The sequence below is a fragment of the Gavialis gangeticus genome, unplaced genomic scaffold (genome assembly GCF_001723915.1).
Source record: "Gavialis gangeticus isolate Ggan-Ray unplaced genomic scaffold, GavGan_comp1, whole genome shotgun sequence".
Lineage (NCBI taxonomy): Eukaryota > Metazoa > Chordata > Crocodylia > Gavialidae > Gavialis > Gavialis gangeticus.
Genome location: NW_017729031.1, coordinates 69,009,502 through 69,035,743, shown reverse-complemented (window position 1 = coordinate 69,035,743; position 26,242 = coordinate 69,009,502). Strand labels below are relative to the sequence as shown.

Below are 26,242 nucleotides of genomic sequence, written 5' to 3'. Positions count from 1 at the left end.
GTGACAGTCCATTGCCTGTCCCAGCCACTGCCCAAGACCCTGGCCCACAGCAACCTACCCTGAGTGCCTGGTGCCACCACGAGCAGGTGGCAGGTGACAGATGATTCACCTGTGCTCGCCGCAATAGTTTAGGGAGGGGATGGGGAGTCACTGCAGCCTGCTTGTAAACCATGGCGCCCATGTGGGGCTGGAGGTGGCAGGTACTGAACCCCTCCCCCTGGGGCTGCCCCAGCCTAAGAGGCACCAGTGAGTGGGCTCCATACTTAGAGTGGCTCCCCCCCTCCCTACAACCAGGTCACATCCCTCCTCCCCACAGCCAGCTGGCCACTCCGTGGAGGGACTCAGCCTAGGACACTGTGCTGGTGCCCCCTCGTCGCTGCTACCTGCACTGGGGGGATTAAACCCCACCCCTTCCCTCAGGCTACTAGCATCTGGCTGCTGCAGCCCCAGGTGCATGAGTTAAGCCTGTCAGTGCTCACACTGCCCACCCCCCTGCAATGAGGGGATTAAACCTCCCCTTTCCCTCAGGCTACTGGGGTCTGCCCTGCTGCCAGCCAGTGAGTGAGCAAGGATGGGAGCGGGGCTGGGGACCCCTGACAGAGGCTGTTTCCCCCTGCCCCTCCAGGCAGACCCCAGTTGGGGTCTCTGTAGGCCAGGGTGGAGGGTTTAAACACCTCCCCAGTCACACATAGGCTTGTCCAAGCCTGGCCACGTCCCCCCCAGCTTAGTTTCCCTCCAGCCAAGGGCTCACTCTAGCATCCCCCAGCTTCTGACCTGAGCCACTGCAGGCATGTGGCTACATATTCAGAGTCAAAAGTGAATGCCTGTTCACTTCCTTATTGGTTCAGACTATGCAGGTTAGACTAACCTGCAAAGATTGAATCAATTCAGGCTCCAGCTTTTTTAATGTCTGTCCCTAGCTATTAATTCTACATACACTCTAAAAAAAATTGATATCATCCATGTTTTGGTGGTATAGGTTGTAGCCATGTTGGTAAGAACATAAGCAGACAAGGGTGTTTTTGGGTAAATCCAATATCTTTTATTAGACTAACTAAAGTTACTTATATTTCATTATGCCGGAGGTATCAACACATGTAATTAATGCAACTGAATACACTCCAGCACAATGTCAGTCTGAGTAAATTAATTCCAATGTTGCCATCTACGTGTGCATTTAAGTTCAGGAATTTACTGTGCTTCCGGATACCACTTGTATCTGATAGGACTATCCAGAGGTGCAGTAAATTAGTTTATTGCACCCTAATTGCTACACACATGTAGACAGTGATACTTTACTGTGCAGCAAATTAGTCTACTGCATAGTAGGGCATTTTGTGTAGACATAGAATCATAGAATCATAGAATCAATAAGTCAGAAGGGACCTAGACAGATCATCTAGTCCGACCCCCTGCCATGGGCAGGAAGGAGCACTGGGGGTGGCAGGGGTCATAAGATTCCAGCCAGGTGCCTATCCAGTCTTCTCTTGAAGATGCCCAGCAAGAACTCAAGTTCCTTAGGCTTCTTTCAACAATAATGTTGAAATAGCTTCTGCTATTAACTGCTGCTTTCTATTATAGTCTTCAAATGTCTCAACCTTTATATTTTCCAAGTTAAATATTTATTTTTCATTATTTGCTCTTGCAACACTTCCTAAGTGTCATCTGTGGCTTCCATTTATATTTTTCAGATCATTAATAGGACCCCATTCTAGCAACAGTTCCCCCAATCCAGTACATCAAGCTATTTTTCAGTCTTCCTAACAATGTTAAGAATTCATTTTGAGTGAACAAATCCAGGACATGCTGTAAGAAATATGTACTGAAGTCCAACAGACTACTGAATGTCCCTTACTCCAGGTCACGTTGGAGTAGAGGACTCTGAGTTTTCTAGCTATACAGCTTAAAGTTTTGGAGATATTGGTGAGGGAAGCATTCAGAGCATTATGAACTTGATCTTACCTCTTATCTACAAAGAATAATTGGAAACATAGCATTAGACATTGGAAGACTTGATATGAGCAGCCTACAAACCACTAGCTGCAAAGAAGATTTGGGTTATTTAAGGTTCTGGGCTAGTAGGCAATCAGTATCTTTTCCTATGTTGATCCTTTCTTATGAAAATGTCTAATGCTGTTTACATACACTGTTATGTAAATGGTCTTAGACCCTGAATCAAAACAGCCAAACTCTGCTTTCTTTGTACCATACAAGAATTTTAAGGTAAATGGAAGAACACAATTTGAACTGAGGGCATTATTTGATTTTCATGCTAACTCTGTCATCTAGCCTATGTTGTAGGGAAAGGATTTAGGGATTCTTGTAAGGAAAATGCTTCAAATTCTTAGCCCAGTTTGGTTACATAGACCAGCAAAATCCTTATTGCATTCGCCATGCCATGCCCCTTGTGGCCATTTCACCATCCCTATGCACACAATGGACCAGTCCTAGCCACCCTGCTGCATATTTTTGGGTAGAAGACCACAGACATCTGTTATCCCTTTTTACCAGGGGCAATGAGTAGGGGGTGCATGTGGGCATAGAGGTGCACCCCTCGCAAAAAGGCACTGCCGACACTGCTGGTGGCATCTGCAGGTGGTTGCCAACCCCTGGTTGGCACTAGCCACCCGCCTGCCGCCAACAGTGCCAATGGCGTCTGCAGGAGCTCCCCCGCTTACTGCCGCCGAGCTCCCACTGCCGCGCTCCCACTGCCGCCAATGCAGCTGTGCCCCCTCAGCCGCTGGGGGCACGTGCCATTCATGCTTTTTACCCAAGTAGTTCACTACTACTTTCTCTGGCTTCTGTAAAAGTTGAGCAGGGTTTTGATCTGTCTGAATGGAACAGTCTATACTGTCAAAAATGTCTATTAGCAGTTAGAATCATATGCATTTTAGATGTTACATTTACAAACACAGTATCTAATAACAAATGCAACAGTGCTCCTTCCTTGTCTCTCTCTCAGAGGATAATCACTTCAAGGACCTACTTTCAACAATCCTTTTCACATACCGCTTCATTCCAAAGAATTGTTGTGATTCACCTCAAAAGGATTGCACGCATATTAGTCAACCCATTTTAAGTCTTCAAAACAACACAGTGGAAGTCATGTTCTAGCAGGCAGTGCTAAAGTACTACATATTGGTAGTAAAAGGGAGACAGAGAAAATGTTGGGCCAAATTTATCTTTTGTATAAACAGACACAGTAGTAAGTGACTTTAAACCCACAATAGGGCTGAGCTAAGGTTTGTCTTAAAACTGATAATTATGTTGGACAGACTGTACAACCTACAAAATAAGTGGCTCTGACTGTTTACTTGTACTACAGTAAAGATGAGAGGCCAGGGCCCCATTGTACAAATATACATAAGACAGGCAGAGCACCTGTTTAACACAACTGTTATGTCTAAAAGAATCTTTTCTGTGTGACAGGCTTTTTGTGAAATAATCCCTGTGGCCAGCTTATGATTGGTTGTTCACATAATGTCAATCAATCACTTTCTTGTAGGATATGACTACTGGGTAAGACAGCATCTCAAAGACAAGAGTGAGTATGAACAAAGGGAAAATGTTGTTTGAGTCTGAAGACTGCTTTACATGTAAGTAATCAGCTCTGTATTACAGTCTTTCTTCAATATATAATAAATGATTTATGTGGTTTAAATAGTACTCCATTAGTATTATCCACACCACTGAGCTCAGTTTATTATTGTTCTGTACTACAACACTGTTTGCTACTACTACTATTGATGGAACTTGATGGTAATAAGGTAAAATATGATTGCCGCTCTACATTTAAAAAGCCCCTTTCTATATGAATCATACATTTATGTTAGAAAATGTAGAAGACCTTATGAAACCAACTTCTCAGTACTCACATGAGGATGCTTCATAAGTCTGAGGATTGATTGTATTTATGCAAATCCAAGGTGACCCTGAATTTAAGACAATCATCCAAGCAATTAGATTCTTTACATGGAAATCTAGAAATTAGTTATTTTCCAAGTGCAGAATCTAATTATTGGAGACTTGTCTTAAATTTGTCCCCATCACCACTGCAGCAGGGAGAGAAACAGTAGGGGGCAGGTGGTGGGGAAGGCAGTAGGGGCAGGTTGGGGAGGAAATAAGGGGCAGGCACTCATAGTGAGGAACAAGTCTTTGCAAATCCCTCCCTTCAGCTTCCTTTGATGGATTTCTCAAAGATGGATCAATTGAGAGATTTTGTGCTATTGGGGAGGGGAGTAGATTTTCCTTCAGAGTACAAGAACTTGTTCGTGCAGTATTTGGCATTGCAAGACATGGTGCAGGCTCTTAAATTAACTGAATGTCCTTTAAAATGGTTTAAAATGTATTCACAATGGATCTATTGTGTCCAGGGTGGTCCATTCTGTTTTCATGCCACTTACACCTGCAGACAGTCTACTATAATGGGAGACATTTTAAAGGCTCCCCCACCCCCACCGCCTCTTGTTGGATAATGGGAATTTGTTATTATATTTATGGGAAATATATCCCAAGAGTTCCACAGAGATCTAATGCTTCTGTAGTTGGGAGTATTCCACCCTCAGTAGATACAAGAGACTATTTCACAGTTCACTACTTGCCTCTGTGTTGAGTCCATCATTTTTGTAAAGTTGTAATTTTAACCTAAGGTTACAATTTGTTGAATCCCTTCTAGAAATGAAATAGAGAGTCAAATTTCATGATTAAACAATTTCTAATGTATGATTTCCACTCTAATGTAAATCAAACTACATTTTATTTTAACACACTGATTCATATATAGTGAAATGCTGGAATTTAGCCAGAATTTACCGAATGTTTAATGATGTACTTCCTAATGGGATAAATTCTCTTCTGCAGCACAGCTGCTTGGCTGAAGGCAGGGGCTGGCATCAGATAACAAGCTCTAACTCCCTCATTTTGTAGTCCTTGTACCACCAGATATATCCATAAGTTTGGCCACTGATGTATGGTTCTTTAAAGGACACTACACCAGTGAGAGGTTGGTATAGCACAGCTCTACCAAGTCCCTCCATGCCCCAATGCAGTCCTAGCAGAAAGCAGAGGCAAAGCTGGAGGATTCAGCAGCGCTACAGATATGTGATCATGGCCACACAGCTGGAATTTTCTGCTAGTGATTTGTTGTAGATTATATCCCACTTATAATTGATAGGAGTTGCACCCATGTTAAGTGATTAAAATTTGGACTATTGATTGTTCTGATTTTTTTTTAAATCAGGCTGTTCTGTAATTCTGAATGATGTGAAAGCATTTCTTCTTATGACTCTTCCACTGCAGCTTGATCTTATTGTTGAACAATAGCATTTAAATACATTGCATCAGATCTAGTGATGGAGACAAACTGGACCATATGTTTGCTACTCCTCTTATCTGTTACTATGGTGAGTTATAATGCTTTTCCTGGTACGCTTAATACACAGAAACAATACATCTTGTCTAGCTCTTGTACAAATTTCTGAAAAGGACACTCCCCTTTAAAATGATATCCATCTTTTAAAGCCTGTGTGTAATGGGATGGGATTTTAAAACCCTTTGCTTGTATTGATGGCAGGTGTCCCTTTTGCTAGTAATGGGTTTTTTAGTGGTAAAAGTTTCTGACCTTGTACACATGTATGTCCAGGCAGTATCTCATTTGTAGCAATTTGAGTAGAGCTTTCATATTTTTAAATAAATAGACTTACTAATAGTAAGATCTTTAAAATGAAAGTTTGATTTATGGGAAGTAGTATATTCAGTAAAGCCTTTTGTATTTTACATTTAAAAATGACTATTTTTGTGATTGTGTAAACTCAGAATGGTATTTCCTCTATAGCCTCAATTTCTCACAACGATGCCTAGATTTTTCACCTCCCTGTTTTGGTGTTTTACAGTGGTTTGATTTGTATATAGAAACCATGAGTGTCTAAATAAAAAACAATCCAAAAGTCTTAGTGATTTTAAATGGGAAATCTCCTTAATGCAATATTCTTTTCAGCCTGATTCAAAGGCCTTTGGGGTGGATATTAAAATATCCGTTTACTTCAGTAAGCTTTGCAAAAGACTCATTTTTCTCCCTACATATTATTCTTTTCCACAGTAAATTATAATCTTTTGTAATTAGACAATTGCACTGTCCTCAGGGACTGTTTATTCAGATTCAACACTAAAAAATATCACCATTAAGGGGGGGAAAATCAGGTTGTTTGTAATGGATCATACTGTTCTTTTTTCTAGTAAAGTTATGTAATTGTTTTTGCAAAATGATTGTCTGTCTGTATGCTTACATGAATAACCAAAGACTTAGATTAGCAGTTAAACAAAAAGTACTGTGAAAAGAACAATAACTTTTAAAAACAAACAAGCAAATAAAACCCTCCTTTTTCTTTTTAGTTTTTTGCCGCTGCTATACCAGCTGAGGCACATCAGAATAATACAGAAGACATTGGTCAGCTGAGTGTTACCCGGAATAAGATTATGACAGCACAGTATGAATGCTATCAGAAAATCATGCAAGATCCCATTCATAGAAAAGAAGGTAAAGGATATTTCTTTGAAGCAGAACGTTTTGAACTGCATTCATTAGAAGACTAAAAGTCATCTTTCTTTCTTGGTAGCAAAATTTTGAATTTGCAACATGTTTTTTTAATTCTGTTGATGCTGCTTTTAAACAAATTATCATTGCCTTGCCAATGAGGAAGAATAAATAAGCGCTGTGGAAAGACACTATAGTACCTCAACTACCCAAAATATTGCTGCCCTACAGACTCCAGTGCTATAATTACACATATAGATAGAATTATACATCTAGATTCAACTCCACTCCAGTTGACAATGAAGAAAGTTTCTTCATTAGGGTAGTAGCTCTTTGGGGTTCTTCTACCCCTTTAGGCAGTTGTCTTTGAAAAAATGAAAGCACCTTCATATTAAACAGGTGATATAGGGACTTACTTTGAAATGTTCACATGTTGAAACACACAGGTTATCTTCTAACTTTTAGTTTCAAGAAGGAAACTATTCTTTATCTTTCAAGTATTCAAACCATTTCTGTCCAGACAGAAGCCAGTGAATATATTTAGCACAGAATGCCCTTTGGTTTCTACTGATCCCATTTTGGAGGAACTTCAAATGCAAGCAGGATCTAAGACTATAGATGATATCAGTTTTTCTTTTTGCCATTTATAAAATCATGCATGGTCTTTTAAGCCATAATTTGTTTGCTGCTTTGCAAAAGGTACCTGGCAGAAGAAACTGGAACCCAGGATGGCTCCCTCCCAGGAAAGTGCCCTCATCATGGAGCTACAAGATCTAGAAATAACTCTGTCATTAGAGAGGAAAACCTATGACTCTTCTCCAGGAAGGAGCCAAAATAACTAACTTACAAAGACATAGTCCTCCTTGATTGTTCTGCTTCTGACCTTATGGTTCTTTTATTCTTGGTTCTAAGCCAATCCAGTCCATAGCTTAGTGATTAGGATGCTTTCCTAGGAAATGGCAAATGGGGGGTTGAATTGCCTCAGGGGAAGGAGGGGCCATAGCCCTGATCATCTACTTCCTGAGCAAGTAATCTTATCAGTAGTCTATTAGGGTGGTGGATACTATCACCCTCATTGGTATGTTTGAGTGGTCCTGTGCTTTATACTGATCCACTGACATTATCAGGTATTTTGGAAGGTATTGCCTTCTGAGTGGTCCCTAGATTGTGACATGATGGATGTACTGCCTTCACAGCCATAAGTTTGATGTGTAGATATTGAGCAGGAGAGGGAATTTGGGCATTTCTCTGTCTTGCCTTTTCTATTACTGAATCATATGCCAGTACTGCTGAGCAACAAGCCACCTGGGAGGTGCATTCAGTGCCTTGAAAGTATTCAAATACACCAAATGTGCAATGGGAGGCACATCCAGTATATAGGAAGTACCTAACCCCTTCAGTTTTGGTTCACCTTTCTGAGGCACCTATATTATGGGTGTTGGGCTGCTGAAATGGAGACATCTACAAGGTTAATTTAAATCTGTTCCTAATTGCCCTCAACTCCCACTGAATTTAGTTTTCCATATGCCTATTGGGATTAAGATCACACAATCTGAAGTGGGGACTGTGGAGCCTGATTAATGTTTGTCTATTACTTTTAATGATATTTGGTAGGACTTTAGAAATTAGAGAGGGGCTGAGATTTGCATTTTGCTCTCAAATTTGCAAATAGATTAAATTAAACAGCTTCAAATTTTGGTTCATTTGAAATTCAGATCCAGTACTGATTTGAATGGGGTAGGTTTAATAGTCTGAATTGCTATCTAAGAAATGGCAAATCTCAGCTTTGTGGACTGAAATGCATGTCTTAATGTTGGGTAGTGGGTACTGCTATGGCATATATACTTGCATTAACATGCCCAGATTTTCAGAGTCAATAATTAGCCTGGTCGTTGTGTCACATTGATACAGTTATACTCTTGCCAGTATGGTACCCAGGTTAGCTTGGGTCATTTTACATTGTATTTCATTGTGCTTTGTATGCTTCCTGTGTGTTCTTGGCTGTTCTTAACACTTAACACATTCATGATAGATGTGTGCCCATATGAGTATTTCCTAACAAATGCATGATCCCAGAGTCAATATATTTTTGTTAAAATGTTTTATTTATATCTTTTTGAGTCTTTTCAGGCAATGTACTGTGCTTAGTTTAATGCTGATTTAAGAACCACAATTTTAAAAAAGAAATAAATCCTATCCATAGTAGAAGGTTAAATTATACTTTTTCCCTCTTTAAATCTTTTTTAAAACTTTTAGAATCCTAAAAATTAGAAAGGAGCAATCCCAATTTTCTATACTCTTCTCCTAATGAAATGCTTATGCTGAAGGCAATATTTGCAATTTAGACATAACCATTAGTGTCCAGTTTTGAGCACTGTACTTTGAAAAAAGGGTAGACAAAAGAGAACAATGATAACAGGTTCAAAAAAGCACAGCCTTTGAAGACAGATGGAAAGAATTGGGTTTGTTGATGACTTCAGGGAAACCTGGTGGAAGTCTTTAAGTATGTGAAAGATTCCTATGAACAGGACAGCGATAGCTTATAGTTTATGTCTACCAGGGGTAGAATAGGAAGTAAATTTGTTTCAACTTCAGCAAGAGAGATTTAATATAGATTTAAGACTAACTTTTTGAGCACTGGAGATGGCCACTTAGGGAGGTTGAGAGTGCTTTTAAAACAATTTAGACCAGTGATTCTCAATCAGAGTGCTGCAGAACCTGAGGTCCTGTGAGATCCTTTTAAGTGTTTCATGCAATATTAGCCTTGTTAGGCAGGTAAATACCTATGTGTGACTCACAAGATAAACCCAGAGATTTCACGTTAGGATCCATTCCATCAGAAACATACTGCTGTGGTCTTTCTAAATTCTTTGAACAGAAGAATTGCTCTATTATTTTTTCATACCAATAAAAAAGTGAAAGCTATAAGCTGGCATTTTTTGAGGAGGGCCTTCAGTCTAAAAATGTTGAGAACCACTGATTTAGATAAATCAAGTCTTTTACAGATTTTTTGATTGAAATGTTTCTGTGTTTCGTGCTGAAAGTATGCAAACTATAATACTAAGAGACTTGAGTAACTTAAAGAAATTGGTTTGTACAGACTCTCTTACAGATTCCAGCCCTTGCTATGGAAAGATCTGTGTGAATTGTATTTGATTTCCCTTCATGTTTATAGGTACTTACTGTAACAGAACATGGGATGGTTGGTTGTGCTGGAATGATGTTGTTGCGGGTACCACATCAGTACAACGCTGCCCTGACTATTTTCAGGACTTCAACCCATCAGGTAAAAGTAGAGGAACCTCTGCACTGAGGTTGCTTGAAAAAATTGATTGTGGCTGATTGAATGCTCCTGTCAACCTAGTGGCCAAGCTCAAGTCACTGGTTTAACTAGGATCCAGTTAAATGCAGGTTTACTTGATAGGTACACATTATCTACCACATTCACTGGCCACATAAACAAGCATGCAGCACCATCACTACCACACCACCACACCACTAATTGCACCTCTAGCATTCAATAAACTAAAAAAAAAAGTCAAGGACAGGTCAGATTTAGCTAACAAATGTTATCTGAGCCCAGCATCCACCCCAAACTTTCCCCTAGTGCATACAGTGACATAGTTTAACATCTTTTTAGCTCAATTTAGCTGATTAAGGTCAAATGTAGTCTTCCACTAATGTGAACCCGATCTCTTCCCATAGTCTAATTGTTTTTCCTCTGTGGCTAAGCTGAAGCTATTCTAGGCTTCTGTTCCTGTGGTGATCCTGACTTGGAGGTTTCCGAATGCCCTTTCACATCTAAGAGCTTTTGGTCTGTCACTGTTTGCTATATCGTAGCTATAAAACAGTCACTGAAAATGCAATTTCTAAAGTGACTTTTGACATTCCAAGTAATTTCACTCATGACATTTTTCTCTCTTCTCTGATCCTAGTTTACAAAAATAAAATCTCACATTTTAATTGAAATCCCTGACTGCCATATGCCATTTACATTTTCCTGTCACTTCCTCTAGTAGTGTTCTAACAGTGAGTGTAAAATATTTTTCTGAGTAACTGTATTAGAGAAGAGGGACTTTTTTTTCCCTTAGGGATACATCATTTTCCCTTGCCAAGCAAAAACAATGGCCTCCAGTTTCTCAGAATTCTAGTTTAATAAATCTGTCATTGGTTTGCCAAATTTTATGGACTATTAAATACTAGACATCAGAAACAGATCTTTGCTATTAACTTTTGTGGTTTCTGTTTTGTTTTCTGTTTTCATTTTCACTGGCCAAAGAAAAAGTTACGAAGATCTGTGATCCAAGTGGACACTGGTTTAGACACCCTGAAAGCAACAGAACCTGGACAAATTATACCCAGTGTAATAGCTATACACATGAAAAAGTGAAGGTAGGAAATAAATGCATGTTGCCACTGATGTAGGACTTTTAATATTCATATTACGTGTGTCAAAACCTAAATTCTGATGCAGCATTAAAGTAGCTATTTCATTGCTATTAAAACTGTATGTGGCAGTATTTCAACATAGAGGGAAGGCAGTCTGTACAGAGAAAAGGGGAAAGTGTGTTAAGAGCCTGATTTTCATTTAAGCGGTTTTTATTGGATTGAAGAAAATGAAATTGTATTTATTTACTAAACTTATGTCTTCCCCACACAAGGCTTAGGGTGTCTTACAAAATAACTTGAAAAAAGAGTAAAATATTAAAATAATATAGTATAACAAAGCAAACTGCCTCCCCAGCCCGCAAATTCAAAACAATCCATCCCAACCTACCTATTCCTATTCCCCTGCTTCTCACCTAAGAAAAGCAACCCTCCCTCTTCCCTACCCCATGTGCAACACAACATAATTTTGTTATTTCCATTCATTTGCTCCATGAAAGATAGTTTCGTTCCATACTCCCTCCCATCTTATCCACTCTCTGCCTCTCACAATAGAGATTCAGATCATCCCCTCTCACAAGGGAACTTTGCAAGGGGTGGAGGAGAAAATCTTTGTGAAGAGATCCCTTTTCAATCTGAAAGTTTTTGTTTGCTTTATCCTCCCATAGAGAGCCATGTTCCAAACACTGTAGAGTTCCAAGATGCACACAGATGTCTCTGCTCAGTACAGTCCCCTACCAGAAATGCAGAAATGAAGTTTCATTCTGGAGTAACTGTATCTCCAGCAAGGGGAGTGCCTTAGTAGAGCTAATTAAAAATAGGTTAATTTTTCATATTGATTTTAGAAAAAGAAAAATCCTGTTTTTATTGAAAAATTTGGACCAGCTCTACTCCACAGTGGATTCCACACAGGAACTTTGGGGTTTGGTTGGCATGCATTTCCCTTCTATATATGTCCTGGGTTCCAGAGAGTCATCTACCAAGTTAAGGACATAAACAACTGTGCCATCTGAGTGAACAAGACAATTTTCATTTCCACAGATCAGGCAGAGATAGATTTGTGCACAGAAAACTGTGTGTGGCATGTCCCATGCAATACAATATGCATAATAAGGACAGGATTACAATAGGCTTCAATGCAATTGGAAAATATGAGTCAGAAATCTGACAAGAGTTAGAAATAGCCGTTAAAACCCAACATCCCACCTGTCTTTGATTATATCATCTGTCTATGGCAGGGGTGGGCAATTATTTTGGGTGGAGGGTCGCTTACTGAGTTTTGGCAAGCCATCAAGGGCCGCATAACAGGCAGCCAGGGGCAGGTAACTATTAATTTTCTAAATTTTTTAGGGGCCCTGTGGGCCAGATAGAATGGCCTGGTGGGCCACATTTGGCCCGCAGGCCACATTTTGCCCACCCCTGGTCTATGGTATCTAGTGGTATTGCAGTTAAAATGAAATGTATTTCTAGCTGAACAAATATGAATATTGTTTTTAAATAAACAGTCAAAATTAAGGCACGTAGCAAATGGAATAATGTAAAACATATAAGTAAAAAGAGACTGAACTTTTAAATCTGTGGAGGACCAGTTTGTGAATGAATGTAAGCTCATTAAAGAGAATAAGGATCAATAATCCTGGCATCAGATAAGAATATTTAAAGGAAGAAATGGTAATAACCACCTATGTCAATTCTATCAGTCAAATTTAACTTGGTACTGGATAATCATCCACGTTAGAACAGCTACAAGCTATAATAAGAGTATATTTCTAAAGCCTTGCCTTAAATGATGGGAGAGACCAAGCATCTCTAAGTACAATTTAGTTTAGTAAATGGAACAAATGTCATTACTTTTTTATTCTAATATTTAGCTGCTAATAGAGGGAAGATTAGCCAGATTGGCAAAAGCAGAGCCATCTAGCACTCTTAGTGCAAGTAATCTATTGTGCTCTGACTTATTGTACTATTCCATACAAAAACCAACCTGACAAGAATGTGCAACTGCTTATTTAGTTATATATGTGGCTTGCTGAAAGATCATATCCTATGCCTTCATGGATCTTTCAGTAGGTCAGTTAAATGGGGCACAATGGATGATTTTTTTTAATGTTGCTGGCCAATATTATTGGCCAGTATGTAGCTTCTGCACAGCACATTGTACCCTGTTCAACCCAGTATTAAATTAGAAAGGAATCTTCTGCCCCTTCTCAGCTAAATGAGTCAGTACTCTCAGAGAGAGAAATAAAACATACAACCATATGTGGAAATACTTCATAAGGTAGTTAGGGGTCAGAGTTAAAAGTGCATGATCAATCTTTGCTTGGGAACTTCAGATTTTTTTAGTACTTCACTTGGCAACAATAACATTCTTTTAATGTCATTTGGAACAGACTTTCTTTGCACTATGCATCTTTTCTTTATAGAATGGAATATTTAATCAGAGGAACTACTTAGATTAAATCATTTTATATGGGTCCTACACAATTGGTACAGTGGATTTTCAGTGGTTAATTCAGGCTTCAACTGAGTTCATCTAAGCAAAGGAATGTCTACTACAGCTTCGTGTCCTAGTCCTGGTGGCACAAATTTGTTCTTTCAGTTCCACATGGAGAACCATCTTTGGTTGTTAGGCATATGGAATGAAGATTTGTTTTTCCTTACATGCAAAATGAGGATAATAGGCCTTACTTCATCACAGACAGATCTGTACAGCTAAATTTAATTATTTAGCAATTTAACATTTGTAAAGTGAATAGTTGTTCTTAAATAGGAAACACTAGGTAAGGTGATCTTAAAGAATTATTATTGAAGTTTAATGTACTGCTTAATCCAGATCTGCCTAGTCTGCCTATTTGGCTAAAGTTATTTTTGTTCCTCTTGCTTACAATTGATATGAAAAATGAACTATTTCTGACGTTTCATTAATTTTGCTTGCCATAATTATATCTAATCACTTTGTTAATTACTTAATTGTAATTGATATGGTAATTAGTTTAGTTAATTTCCTTTACCACCTTCAGGAATGCTAATTGAAAGTTGGCATTCCAGTATGATACTTGCACCCTGTTTTGAAGGAAATGTCTTTCAAAAGCTCCAACTAGAGAAAAAGAAATGATTACATAAATGGATTTTTGAAACTATAATTTCAATAGTAGGTTAATCAAATCTATGACATGGATGTGCCCAGCAAATGGCATGAATAACTAGAATTTTGTAAATACAAAGGCAAGATATAGGAGCCTCAGTTTAAGAAAAAAAGTCCTGACTGCTATTGCAGTGAGTTCTAAACACTGCTTCATCTTTTTTCATTTGTTTAATCCTGTTAGTTCTACATGTAATAGATTGGTCCAATTGTTTCAAATATGATAGTTCTATATTCTCCATAACTTATTCTTTATTTGGTTCCTTTATTACAGACAGCCTTGAATTTGTACTATTTGGCCAACATTGGACATGGTCTTTCAATTGCATCACTCTTGATTTCCCTTGGCATCTTCTTTTATTTTAAGTAAGTGTATTTAAAATTTTGCACCATGCCTTTTTGGTTATAATATTCCTGGGTAATCAGGTAACTTGAATCATCTTAAACATGCAGTCTGGTGTATGATCAAACTTGAATCATGTATTGACTTTACATTTGGTGCTACAGCATGATAGTAAAGAGAAACTCTCTTTTCCCCTGAAACCTAAGAAAAGGTACAAACAGGAATAGGTGGTACAAGCAGGGAGAATAAATAAAAGATTATGTTGATTTATATATGGAAGCTAGTGGCTAATGAAGGAGAGTGAAACTACCACAAATTAATAATGAAATTCTTTTGAATGACCCAGAATGACAGCTCAAGGTAAAGTTACTGATAGTAACTTATTGGCCTGGTCCATTTTCTTCAGCAGTGGGATAGGGTAATAAACCTCTAGTCCTGATGAGTTAACACTTTAATGTATTGAGCTAGTAGACACTACCCAACAGCTGTTTCATTAGGTTACTCCATCTTCAAGCGGTAAGAGGGGCCAGCATTTCAAAGGAATGAGAGGATGTTGTTTCCTTCCAAGCCTTGGAGTAGGTAATGAGCAGGAAGATACCCAAAATAATGAAGACACATTGGGCTAAATCCTATCACATCAAGCTCAGATAGTCAGGTTTCTGTCTCCTCTCTCTCTGCACCAAACCAACAAAGCAACTGATCTGTCTCATAGCATCTATTGATGTTGGGTTCTTCAGCACACTACTATAGTGGGTAATTTGGACAGATGGACTCTATCCACCCCTCAACCTTTTATCTTGTATTCTAGCCTTCAAACTCAGATGCATAGGGCCTACAAAGAGTATCTTCAGAGCTAAGGTTTCTGGCCCTATGTGTATGGATCCTCCATGGAACTTCTTCAGTTTGGCTGCATGGAGAAATTAGAACAATAGTAACATAGGGTTGGAAAGAACTTCAGGAGGTCAAGAGACTTCAGGATCTGGGTTTGTTCAGCCTGAGCAAAAGAAGGCTGAGGGGCGACTTGATAGCTACCTACAAATATGTCAAGGGAGAACACCAGGATCTAGGAGAGCAACTTTTCAGAAAAACACCCCTGGGAGGGCGTGGTCCAATGGACACAAGCTAGTCCAGGAAAAGTTTCGGCTGGACATAAGGAAAAATTTATTTTCCATACGGGTAACTAGAATTTGGAACACACTTCCAGCAGAGATGGTGAAGTCACCATCCCTGGAGGTTTTTAAGAGAAGGCCGGACAAACACCTCGTTGAACTCATTTGAGCCCAATTACCTCCTGCCCATGGCAGGGGACTGGATGTGATGATCTTACAGGTCCCTTCCAGTCCGTCTTTCTATGATTCTATGAAGCAGGATCATCCCCAGCTAGACCATCCCAGCCACAGCTTTGTCTAGCTGGGTCTTAAAAGACCTCCAAGGATGGAGATGCCGGAACCTCTCTGGGTAACTGTTCCAGTGCCTTACTACACTCCTAGTGAGAAACCTTTTCCTAATACCTAACCTAAACTTCCTTTGCTGCAACTGGAGACCAATTCTCCTTGTTCTATTATCTGCTACCATTGAGAACAGTCTAGCTCTATCCTCTCTGGAACCACCTTTCAGGTCGTTGCAGGCTGCTAGGCTTCTTTTCCACAGACAAAATTATTCCAGTTCTCTCAACCTCTCCTCATAGGTTATGTACCCCAGCCCTCTAACCATTTTTGTTGCTTTCTGCTGGATTCTCTCCAATTTATCCATATCCTTTCTATAGTGGGGGCTCAAAACTAGACTCCAGTCTCCAGATGCAGACTTACCAGTGCTAAATAGAGGGGAATAATCATTTCCCTTGATCTGCTGGCAACACTCCTACTAATATAGGGCAGTATGCTGTTAGCCACCTTCACAACATGAGCATACTTTTGGCTCATATTCAGCTTATTATCCACTGTAACACCAAACTCTTTTTCTTCAGAGCTTCTTCTTAGCCAATCAGTCCCCAGCCTGTACTGGTGCATGGGATTGTTCCATCCTAAGTGCAGGACTTTGCACTTGTCGTTATTGAACCATATGAGATTTCTTTTGGTGCAATCCTCCAATTTGTGTAGGTCTCTGAATCCTAGCTCTACCCTCCAGCATATCTACTACTTTCTCCAGCTTGGTGTTATCTGCAGACTTTCTGAGGGTGCACTCCATCCCATGTTCTAAATCACTGATGAAGACATTGAACAAAACCAGCCTCTGGGGCACTTCACTTGATACCAGCTGCCAACCAGACATTCATTGAACCTTTGATTACTGCTATTTGAGCATGATGATCCAGCCATTTTTCTATCCACCTTACAGTCCATTCATCGAACCTGTACTTCTTTAGTGTAACAATTCATCTGAACTTTAGGTCTTTGGTTGCAGAGGAGGGAAGGTAGGTTTGCTTCATAGGTATTGAAGCCAATGGCAAAGTATCTGCTGCCTTAAAAAACATTTAATCCTGCTGCAAATTGAACTGTTTGGTCTTTCTGGATGCTTCATAATGTGGCTTGTAGTGATGTGATTGGTTCTTGTTTGTTATAGACTAAGGACATAGATAGACACATGTACACTAGTTTACATTGTTTTGTATGATGTTGTAACTGGCATGAAGAAAAAACATATGTGCAGCTATCCCAGGGAAGTTCACACAATAGACAGCTACTACAGCTCTTTCTCACTAGGCAGAGGGGAGCAGATAACAGACTGTCTGCTTTTAGCAAATTGACATCCCTGGATGGATATGGATTGACCAAACACAAACTTCTGTAAATTATCCAAGTACAGTTTACCCCTAGTTCTTTCAGGGGTAACGCTGTACCAGGTTAGGGAAATCTACACCAGTTTAGGCGGGGGTTCATAGTTTATTCAACACTTTTTTATACAGGTGTTGTGCTAATTCAGTTCTGAATTCAGGCCTCCAAACAGTGCTACAATATTACTTACTGTGTTAAAGACTAGTCAGACTACTAACGATAGGGAACTCTCCCCCTAGTAATTGTGATTTTAATATTAAGTATCTGCTTTCAGCAATCTTATAAAAACAATAATCCCTCTATCCTCCTTTCAATTTCTGATGTACCTACTCTTATCTGAGGCAGGCTAAAATATTCAGAGTTTTCTCTTAGTTTCAGTTAGTATCAAGGAAAAATATCTTTAGGCATCAAGTATGTAATCCATCAATTTAGAGACACATTCTTCCGCAAGATTTTCAAAAATCACTTTAATTCTGTAACATTCAACATTTTGAGTGTCTTTTTTGAGACACTAAAGAGGTCTGATGTTTAGAATATAGTTATTTAGCATTTTCTGATAACCCTTTTAAGAATATTTTGGATTGTTCCCTAAAAAATGAATGCTTTTGGAAATCTTAGAATTAACCTGCAGTGTGCAAGTTTTCTGCCTCCCTGTTGGACTTTTTTCTAAGAATGGCATATGTTTTTTCAGTAAAATATATTTATTTTGGAACCTCTTTATTCATTTTTGCACCATTAAATAAGATAAACTCATGAAAGAGCTATGCATTTCTATCAACTGTTTGATTTGGCATAATCGGGATGTACTGCTGCCTTAACCTCATAAAAAGTTTAACAGATTAAAAATCATGTGCCACAGAAGAATGCTTTAGGATTACATTTTTAAACAATTTGGATGTGATTTAAAAGTTCAGTTATATTGAAGCTGTAATTTAAATACTTATAATATGAAACCCAAGCCAGTTTCATCTTAGATTGTGGTATTTACTGCAAAAGCAGGTGGTCTGCTTTGCTGTTATTGAACTAAATTGTAAGAATGTTATGTTTGTCTAATCCTCTAAGGAATTTTGTCTCTGGTAGAAGGATTTTGTATCCTTAGAGAACCACATGGAAAGAATCCAGAACCACAAACCACAATTTCTAGACTGTGGTTATGCTGGGAAATAAAAGGAAATTACAAAATTTAAAGGGAGCTGAGGAAAACCTCTACAACATGTTCCCATGGGATACATGTACAGTTCCTGTGAAGTATTTTTAGTACAGCAAAAGTCAGTGAGGAATAAGACTAATTCCAGGATGTGTTGTGTTGGCTGAAGTTTGTTATGATAATTTGTGATTTTAACAGGTGGCTTTTTTGTTGTGTGGGGGTATGCTTGGAATTTTGAATTTGCATCATATTTATTCTTTTAATGATTCATTGTTTCCATGTGATGTCTGTTGGACTGTAGTTCATAACAATCTGGTTCAGAAGAATTTTCAAGAAGCTCCACAGTAGAGAGATGTGGGATTAACTGCCCCACAAGAAGGTCTCATACTGTTTACTGATGGAGATTGGTTAAAATCCTGAAGTATGAAGTTTTGTATCTCTTCCAATTTTTTAAGCACTAACTATTAGAACTCTGAATATTTTAGTTAGTCATATAATGCCAAATCCCTTCTAATCTTGCGAAGTGTTTGGCATCACAACAACCTGAGGTGGTGAAAGCCAGGGTCTATTTTTGTGTTGGCAAAAAAGGATTTCCTTTTTCAGTTCTGAATTTGCTGCCTTTTGGTTCCACTGAATGTCCCCTTATTCTTTTGTTTGAGATATAAAGACTGTTTTTGGAGAGAAGGCTGTCAGGCTCTGCTCCATATAAGATATACTATATTGGGTAAAATTTTCAACACCAGTTAAGAAATTTTGAAAATGGGACTTAAGGGCCAGATCCTATTTCATTTACTGGGCATCTAAATGAAGAAGAGGAGGACCTCTCTTCCTTTTTGTATTAATAGTTTGTTCAGAGACTTAAGCAAGGTGTTTCTTTGATCACATTTAGGCATCCAGAGGTCTAATAGGTAAAATAAAATCTGGCCATAAGCACCTAATCCCAATTGAAAATCAGTTGCAGTTATGCAGTTAAGGGAATCACGTGGATCCCAGTAGATGCCTGTCTGCATTATTAGATGTCCAAATGCCTTTAAAAACATGACCATAAGTCCCTTAGGTCCTCTTGAAACTTTTACTCTTTCCCTCTTATGCATAGACATCACAGGTATGTATTTTATGGACTATTATAAGTAAAACAAAGTATCATAAGGAGTGGAAATGCAGAATTACACAGAGGGATTTCTAACTTCTTTTTAATGCATGGAATTTAAGTATAGCAAGAGAAACTAAAATGAGCTAAGATCATAATTATGAATAGGTATGAGTAAAAGCTATTATGTCATTAACAAAACACAGCACGGAAAAGAGATGTGTGTAGGGGGAAAGGTAGAGGTGGAGACTTAGGAAGGGATCCTATTTATTGCTGAAAGCAATCTTTCCTTATTAAATGTCATAAGTATTTCTTTCTTATTTCTTGTCCTGTGATGCTTTCATGCATGGGTGGGGGTGGGGGTGCTGAATATTCAACAGGAACAGCTGTTCGATGACCCTGAGAGATGGCCTCATAAATTGTACATTCCTTTCCTTGCCTGTGCAATGATGTCTTGATAATAAGACAGAATCCCAGATTTGTTCATGACTCATTTGTGCATTTAAGAATTAGCTCTAGGCTGGAGTTGTTTTTATATATAAAATACACAGGAAAAAAATCTAACTGAGTATCTTTTATCACTTAATTCTTTTTCTTTATGTTTTCTATCCATTTCCTTCAGGCACATGGGGGTTTCATGTAGGGCCACATTTGAACACACTTACTCATTCCGTATATGGTCAAGTTTTACTTCACTGAGACTAAATATCCTTACTACTCAGTGGATGAATCTACACATGCAATTAATGCAAAGCAATAAACTCTGGAGCTTATTGCTCTAGAGTTTCTTGCTGCTGGGTGCACCATTTGAACATATGCCCAGGACCGCAGCATGTTGAGCCAGGTTGGAGCAGCCCCGGGCGGCAGGGAGCCCGAGGGGTTATCCTGCCAGCTCAGGGATGCCCCCCTGCCTCCCCTCCCCCCCAGGATCAACATGCTTCAGGGGGATGGCTGGGGCATGAGGGTGATCAGTGGAGGGCTATTCAGCAGACAGGCCACACACTAAAGCACCCTCATACCCCAGACAGCCAAGGCAGCATCTACACATGCACTGCTGTAGAGTAGAAGGAGTTAATTAGTTTACTCCAACCTAATGGGGGCACACATGTAGACGCAATGTTTACTGTGGAGCTAATTAGTAAACTCCACAATAAACATCTCATGTCAATGGACCCAGTGTGAGTAAGGACTCCACAGTTTGGCCTCATTGGCTTATTGGCAGTTTTGGATACATGTGAAACACTTCATACTTTTTGTTTTAGAAAAATGTGATAAACATGTGATCCTTATTTTATAACAGCCTTATTCTAAGACTTAAACGGGCATAATTTACTTCCTATCTAATCTTAATTGTCTGCACCTGCTCTGGTGAACTTCTTCCTTTCTTCCTGTGTTTCACATATCCTCAGGAGATTGCAAAGCCTGGGCTGCTTTCCCTCCCCAAATCTTTTGGAGAGAGTTGTACTGAAAGTAGAGAATTCTTATACTCACGTAGTGAAAGGACTGCCATTGCATTCAAATCCAGTGTGGAAGGTTCAAGTAGGAGAGATTCTTCTAGTGCCCTCTGTCTCATACATACAGCGAACAGCTGTATACATTCTGAAATTTTCATTAATTGCATTTTTGGAATATTACTTATGCACCCTTAATAGTCCATTAACTTAAATGTTTTGTGTTGAGTCCATTTTGTTTACCTAGCTTTGTTTTTTTTCTTTCTGTCTGTAAGGTTGATCTCAAAAAATTTTCTAATGAGCAACATTCACATATCATGCTGTATAAGCAACACTAGGTTAGGCCTCTGTAACTTTTTCTGGAATGAGGGATAAATCAAATTGTGCAGCAGATTTGTACAGCCTTTGCATTCCTATAATGGAACCCCCATTCATGTTCCTGCTTACAGGAAGAAATGCACCTCTAAAAGAATTTGCTGTGTGTTCTCCTTAAATAAGGCTTTTAGATTATTTTAATCCTTCATCTTCCTCTAAAGTTTTTTATATATATTTAAAACCTTAAATATCATTTATACATAGCATTTTATAGCTGTATTTTATATTGTGCACTTAGTTATTTAAACTTTGAGTTCTTTGATCACTGAAAATATAAAGGACTATACTTGTTTTCTTGTACTTTCCTTTGACTGTAGCCAACTGGCTTCTCTAATCCAGAAAATTGGAGGCAATGAAACTCTCTTCTTGCCATGTGCTTGCTGTCAGCCACAGACATAAGAAAAGGGTCCTGTTTTGGCTCTCTTCCCTCTTCCTAATCTGGCATTATTCCTTTCTATATGACAAAACTTCCTCTCAGAGGCAAGGGGCATTGTATAAGCTATAGGAGGTAAGCATCCAAAAAAGACAGTGCCACCTCCCTTTCCACATCCCTTAGGAACAAGACTAATAATAAGAAAAAGCTCAGAAAGTAAATGATGAAGTTTAAAGCCAATGCCTGGTGAATTTATGGTTGAAAGAGATTACTGAGACAAATAATACAATTATATATTCATTTTAAAACTTGTAGAATTATTTGTAGATTGTTAAGATTTTACATAGATACGGAAGGTCAACAAACAAAGGTATCAAGTATATGCTTAAGGCCATACTGTTGTCATGAATGGTAAGGTAAGAATTTTACATTTGGTATCCAGGGTGTCAAACAGACAACCTGCAGAGACTCTCAGCCTGCCCAACCAGCAGGCACTAGAAGCCGAGGAGTCTGGCCTGCTGCACAATCCATGGCCCCTCAAGGCCTGGCCATCAGTGGAGAGCTTGGCGCACTGCCACTGCTAGACTGTTCTCCCAGACCCTTCACCACCACCTCTGTCACCACGGTGGCCACTGTGACAGCCCACATAGCTTGGGAGCAAGGTGCTCTATGGTCCAAATCTGGCCCAGGTGACTTTGACACCCTTGATCTATATAACACTGCATAAACATCAATTATTTTGAGACATATTGTCAGAAGTTGATGGAGGTATGGAAGATAATATCCCCTTACATTAGCATAAAAACATATTTTTCCAGAGGTTTTTTTGAGTAAATTCCTACAAAACAAGTCCTTTCATTATTAGCATAATGGTATCTGTTGGATTTGCTTTGCATTATATTCAATCAAAGACAAGGCATCCTTTATCTTTCAAAATAATCATTAATTATGTAAAACTGAACATGGAAGGAAAAGTTATTATCTGGCTTTCTTCCTATAAAATAAAGAATTCCAAAACTTTAGAATATCAGATTAGTCCTCAAGTATCTATTATATATTAATTTATCTCATCTCTCTTTCCTAGGAGCTTGAGCTGCCAAAGGATCACCCTCCATAAAAATCTGTTTTTCTCTTTTGTTTGCAATTCCATTGTTACAATAATTTGGCTGACTGCAGTTGCCAACAACCAGCCGTTAGTTGCGACTAATCCAGTAAGTGAAAGCGTATTTGGCTGCCTTGTTGATTTGTGTGGGAAGAGATTTAGCAATGAAAATGACATAAATGAGGGATGAATAGCTGATGAAAAGATGTATATAAAAACTAAAATGTTTCAATTACTGTACCAATGAATTCATTTTTAATATAACAGCAGATGTCTAGAAGCAGCTTAGCCAGTTTGGGTATGAGGTTTCAAAATCACAAGGGGATTAATTAAATAGACAGCCTCAGATATTTCAGATTTTGATCTGGTATCGTGTATCATGTGGAGCTTCATTTTACCCAGTGCTAAACATCTACAAGATAGACACAGAACCAGAAAGGATGACTGCTGTGGACTTGTGCCAGGGGTCTACAGACAGCTTAAATTTGCCCAAAGGGTGGCAGTCAGAAAGGCTGGGGTTTAATCCAAGGGTCTACAAACTGCTTTCATTGTGGCTTCAGCTTTCCTTTCTTTAAAGTGTGATAATAATAATTTGCTACTTCACTCAAGGGCAGTTGTGGAGCTAAAATGGATTAATTAGTTAGGGCTAGATTGTGGGGCCTGTGTTCATGTTGGTGACTATTTACATTGAGAGTCTTGGTAATTCTGGATGTTTTGAAATATTTTAATTAATATTTAGTGAAATACATTGTTGTTATATAATGTTGCAGTCCTTATAAGTAATGAATTTAATGGCTAGCACACAGATGTTCTTTTCTCATGGGTGGTTTAATATGTTTACTATATTGGATATAATACATTTCTGGGATTTACTCTAAATTAAAATGGTCTTGCCATATGCTTTTGTATGTTTATTTTTAAGGGAATGATTATCTTAGCAATCCAATGAAACCAAGCCTAGATCCATATATAGCTCTGGTGTAGTAAATAACTTTCATTTTACTGGTTTTAAAAAAAAAGGTATCCCAAAACATTCAGTTTTGTCCTATTTCAACAGAACTCAGACTTGTGCTCCAAAGCCAAGTAACAATAATTTTTTTTTTAGGTAGAGATTGATTTTTTTTTCTTCTCCTATTCCTATGGTGATATAATTGAAGATTTTTTAGAGAGTGCCCAATTTAAAGAGGGAGAGATGTGTGGGCCTGATTTTTATATCCTTTACTTGGGGATAAATTGGTAGAGAAAAACCAGAGAGGAAAATCAAAGCCTATAGACAATTTCTGCTTAGTATAGTTGGCACCAGGGCTAACCATTCAAGAGATTATTCTCATTTTCCTGGAGAAAGTACATGCACTGATTCTACTGGAGCAACTAATGTAACTGAGAGGGTGATAAAGTAGCATAAGTAAAGTGGGGCAAACAGGGAAGTGCCAGCTTGTGGTGGGAAGAGGAATGGGGGGAGTGGAAAAAACCACTGCTACTGCAACTATACAGTCATGCTAGTGGCACAGCAGCAGCCAGAAGTCACTGCTGCCCCTGTATGTTTTAACTGCTGAAGGTGCTTTGCTACATTGTTATATGCCTCTGGGATAAGAGACCTAAGTGAAAGATCTTCGTAGAGAAGTTGGCCTCAGATAATTGCACAAAGGAATTTTTATTTGTCAAAATGAGTACATTTACGTCCAAGTAGGCAAGGAACCTGTGAGAGGAGAACATAATGTTGAGGTTTTTCTTGACGCACACCATGTTGCTGGAGGCTGCTAATGTACCCAGAATCAAATCAGTGAAACTGTTACCTTCTGTGTGGGGCCTCTGAATGTAATCATGAGAGTGATGCTAGGAATAAAAACATATCAAAGCAACATTTATAATGAAGCAGGGTAATCCAGTGCTTTCCACTTTGCCATTGATTCTCATTAGTACTATTGCAGCCAAATTATTTATATTTTATCTTTCTTTTTTTCCCCTACAGGTTAGTTGCAAAGTGTCTCAGTTCATTTACCTGTATCTAATGGGTTGCAATTACTTCTGGATGCTCTGTGAAGGCATTTATCTGCATACTCTCATTGTGGTGGCTGTCTTTGCAGAGAAACAGCATTTAATGTGGTATTATCTTCTTGGCTGGGGTATGCAATACATATGTTCTTTCTTTTTCTTTTTTCTTTTTTTTGGGGGGGGGCGGGGGAGGAGAGGGGACCAAAAACTACCACTATGACACTTGGGGTATGATGTGCAAAGCCTTTATTATTTTCAGTTTCAAATGGTATCATTTACTTTTTCTGAGCAATTCAGAGTGCACCAGACAATATTGTTTCTCTGAAATAAGAAGCAATATTGCACAAGAATGAAATACAGTTCTTTCTTTAATATTTTAACGATGTTAGAATTCTTAACTTAACAAATCCTTTTGCACATACCTCTATCTTTGCATTTGTAGAGTCAGGAAGTGACTCCTCCTTTGTATAGAGAAAATAGTCTCCTATTATGAAAAGACATTAAGAAGTAATTATTCATTGTTTCTCATTTTTAAAATGTTTATACAGGAATTAATGTTTATTTTCAAAGAAGTCTCGCCATGCCTAGGTGGAGGGTCAGAAACTGACTTGGAGAAGGCCAACCATTTATTTTTCTAGCAGTTCCATTTGACCTATATTGTTCAAAAAGTAGAGAGAGAACTACTGTGTCTAGAGATCTCAATTATAAAATAGCAATATAAAAAAGCAGCCAGCCAAATCTGACAGATTTCAATAGAATAAAGAACACATTTTCAAAAGTCAGATTTCAGTCTTCTGATTATATTTGCACAATGTTTTAGCCCTAAATTGTATAAATTATCAATAGTTTTGGATACTTCTGTTTTTGACTGCTCAGACTCAAAAACTAGCTTAATTTTAGAGCCTGGAGGTGCTTGTAAACGTGACAAGGGTTTAGTTCAGTTTAGTTTTCCCTAAATTGGAATGGTTGATTTTTTTTTTTTTTTTAAACGCACCATTTCCAGTGTTTCAATTTAGGCAGAGCTAAACTGAACTAACCCCTCATTGCACATACCCAAGGGTTAGGGGGCCCAATCCTTAGAGCCTACCTGCCAATCCCATGGCAGGGCGGGGGAGGCGTTGAGCTGCTGGCTGCATGAATGGTCCCTGAGCTGCAGAGGACACTAGTGCTTCACTCCACGGTAGCAGTGCCCCCTAGGCAGCACCCTCCTGCTGGCACCTGGTCTAGGTGGCACCACCACCATGGAAGGAAGCACCAGGCCTCACACAGCTCAGGGCCTGTGCAACCCAGTGACAGCTCATGCAGGCAGGCTTGACTGAAGGGACAAAAAAAGCAACAAAGCAGCAAGGAGCTTTCATAGTTTCATAGTTTCTAGGGTCGGAAGGGACCTGAGCAGATCATCTAGTCCGACCCCTGCCATGGCAGGAAGAGCACTGGGGTCAAATGACCCCAGTAAGGTGGTCATCCAACCTCCTCTTAAAAACCCCCAGGGTGGGAGCCTGCACCACCTCACTTGGAAGCTGGTTCCAGAC

The 26,242-nt window shown here is 38.9% G+C and overlaps 1 protein-coding gene across 2 annotated transcripts in view; it reads left to right on the top strand.

Annotated features, from left to right (window-relative positions):
* Nucleotides 1-26,242, top strand: part of CALCRL (calcitonin receptor like receptor) — a 139,576-nt gene that overhangs the window by 78,806 nt on the left and 34,528 nt on the right. For both annotated transcript variants that reach the window (XR_002098640.1, XM_019523065.1), the window contains exons 2-9: nt 3,506-3,596; nt 5,299-5,402; nt 6,391-6,535; nt 9,708-9,818; nt 10,812-10,924; nt 14,335-14,426; nt 22,698-22,824; nt 24,688-24,841. Coding sequence is in view for 1 of the 2 variants with exons in the window: in XM_019523065.1 (XP_019378610.1) it covers nt 5,352-5,402; nt 6,391-6,535; nt 9,708-9,818; nt 10,812-10,924; nt 14,335-14,426; nt 22,698-22,824; nt 24,688-24,841 (793 nt within the window). In the remaining variant the exon portion in view is untranslated. The remainder of the gene's footprint in view (nt 1-3,505; nt 3,597-5,298; nt 5,403-6,390; nt 6,536-9,707; nt 9,819-10,811; nt 10,925-14,334; nt 14,427-22,697; nt 22,825-24,687; nt 24,842-26,242) is intronic.